Source organism: Poecilia reticulata, linkage group LG12 (genome assembly GCF_000633615.1).
Source record: "Poecilia reticulata strain Guanapo linkage group LG12, Guppy_female_1.0+MT, whole genome shotgun sequence".
In the NCBI taxonomy this organism is placed as follows: Eukaryota; Metazoa; Chordata; class Actinopteri; order Cyprinodontiformes; family Poeciliidae; genus Poecilia; species Poecilia reticulata.
The window spans coordinates 25,572,385-25,574,522 of NC_024342.1; the positions used below are offsets into that span (position 1 = coordinate 25,572,385).

At 46.2% G+C, this 2,138-nt stretch overlaps 1 protein-coding gene across 2 annotated transcripts in view; it reads right to left on the bottom strand.

Moving 5' to 3' along the window:
- The window catches only part of LOC103474056 (SWI/SNF-related matrix-associated actin-dependent regulator of chromatin subfamily B member 1-like), a 7,034-nt gene extending 5,459 nt beyond the window's left edge, over window positions 1-1,575 (bottom strand). For both annotated transcript variants that reach the window (XM_017307768.1, XM_017307767.1), the window contains exons 1-3: window positions 1,392-1,575; window positions 642-753; window positions 300-408 (exon numbers count right to left, since the gene is read on the bottom strand). In XM_017307768.1, the coding sequence (XP_017163257.1) occupies window positions 300-408; window positions 642-753; window positions 1,392-1,481 (311 nt within the window). In that variant the 5' untranslated portion in view covers window positions 1,482-1,575. The remainder of the gene's footprint in view (window positions 1-299; window positions 409-641; window positions 754-1,391) is intronic.
- Between the last annotated feature and the right edge of the window lie 563 nt (window positions 1,576-2,138).

Sequence of the window (2,138 nt, forward strand, 5' to 3'; positions counted from 1 at the left end):
CAGACAGGAAGTGGAGGAATCTACTTCCTGCCCAGACAGGAAGTGGGCCGATCATCATGTTGGAGGATAACGGTCCGTCTCCTTGTTTCCTGTAGCTCACGGTTCAAACCTCCGTCTCCAGCGTTTAGATCTTATCCATGCTGTCGGCTCCTGTCAGGCCTTCTCGGGCCAGGTGGCTGGTTGTTAGTTTCATTATGTTTTAATTTTGACCTGATCAATCATCAAACACCCCGAGTGGAACAGAAAGGATCATCGCCTGAGGTCCCTGACAGCGACCCGACCCGACCCGACCCGGTTACCTGAGGTACGCCGGAGGCTCGGTGCTGATGGACACGGCCTTGTACTTCTCATCGTTCCCGTCGAAGATCTCCTCGCACTCCGAGGCCTTCAGCAGCGTCACGCTGGTGGCTGTAAGCAGGAGGAACACAGCAGGGGGTCAAAGGTCGTCTATAGCAGCTCTACCCAGCAGCGTTCAGGCCGATGAAGGGAGGAAACTGACTGTTCCTTCATTAAACCGCCTGTCATGATAACCTGATGTTTCAGCAGAGGAACCGATTCTTCTTCATGCGGCAGATTAAAGTTTCTCTGATGGTCACAGCAGCAGAAGAAGAAGAAGAAGAAGAAGCAGCAGCAGGACGCACCGTGTGATGAAGCCATGATCTTCTTCCTCTCCTCCACGGAGGCCAGCCGTCTCCATAGCGACGGGTAGCGCTTGTAGAGGGAGCCTCTGAACATCCGCAGGTAGTTCCCGACCTGGACGGACCGGAACAGAACCCGATCAGAACCAGAGCATCACATGCAGGGAGCAAATCAGCCCTTCACAGGTTTCAGTCTGTATCAAACCACCACAACGTTCGGCTGAATTTTCTTCTACCAAAACGCATTTTTACAGCTTAAATCAGCGAGAAAACGCAGAAATCTGGAGATTCCTTCACTTTCAGACATACAAACCGATATTTTAGTTTCTTTAAATAGTGTAAAATGTATTAATTTAGTGCATTTAGTCTTTTTATTGTTAAAATCAGTTTCCAAACCTTAAAAAATGAGCTTACATTTTAGTCTATAAAAACTGACAAATTGCGGTAAAAAAACAGCGTAAATCAGCAGCAGGCTGTGAAATAAACGTCATTATTAATATTCTCCAGCTGTTCGGTTACAGACTATTAAGTTTATAACCTAGTTTTTATTTAATGAGCCGTTTTTGGGTCTCAGAATGAATCGAGAACCACTAAGGTCTTTGTTTACAGCTGCGTTAGCATGCTAACGGCGGCTAGCATGCTAACGGCGGCTAGCGTGCTAACGGCGGCTAGCGTGCTAGCAGGATGGAGAGCCCAGACTGGTTTTACTGGGAAGCAGCCCTCCAGCACCAGTGACCACACACACGGACATACCTCTGATCCCACCATGTAAAAGTCTCCATCTTCCTCCAGCTGGAACTTGACTGGTTTCTGGCCAAATGTTTTACTCAGAGCTAGCTGCATCTTTGCTACACCGGGGCTAACAAGCTAGATCTGCCTCTGACGCGTTCAAAACCTCCGGAAAAAGTGGGAGACCGCAGATTTATTCGTTTCAACGGATAACAGACGCAAGGATCGAGATTGACCATCTATTTGTTCCAAACATGCTCACACCGTGAGACACACCGTGAAGTATGAACATATTCCCCAACCTCCTCCTTCAATTTATTATTTATACACCAATTTTTCATTCAAAGAAAAATGATTTCATTTTTTACAAGTTGTTTACAGGAAGTTCTGCAGGTTGTGCTTCTATCTCGACACCTCAGGGTAACTGGTTCTGATGCAGAACCAGAACCAGAACCAGAACCAGAACCTGAGAGGTCAGGAAGGTTGCTATGACAACAGTAGATCATCTTTAATGTGGTGCTAAACTGATTTATAAACTAGTTTATTCTCTGAGCTACAGAGAGCCTGTAGCTTTAAAACTGAGTGGCGTAGAACCAGGTGGTATAGAAGTAGGTGGTGTAGAACCATCTAGTTCTACATTTAGATGTAGAACTAGATGGTTCTACATCTAGATGGTTCTACACCACCCGGTTCTACACCACCGGTGTAGAACTAGATGATGTAGAACCATCTAGTTCTACATTTAGATGTAGAACTAGATGGTTCTACATC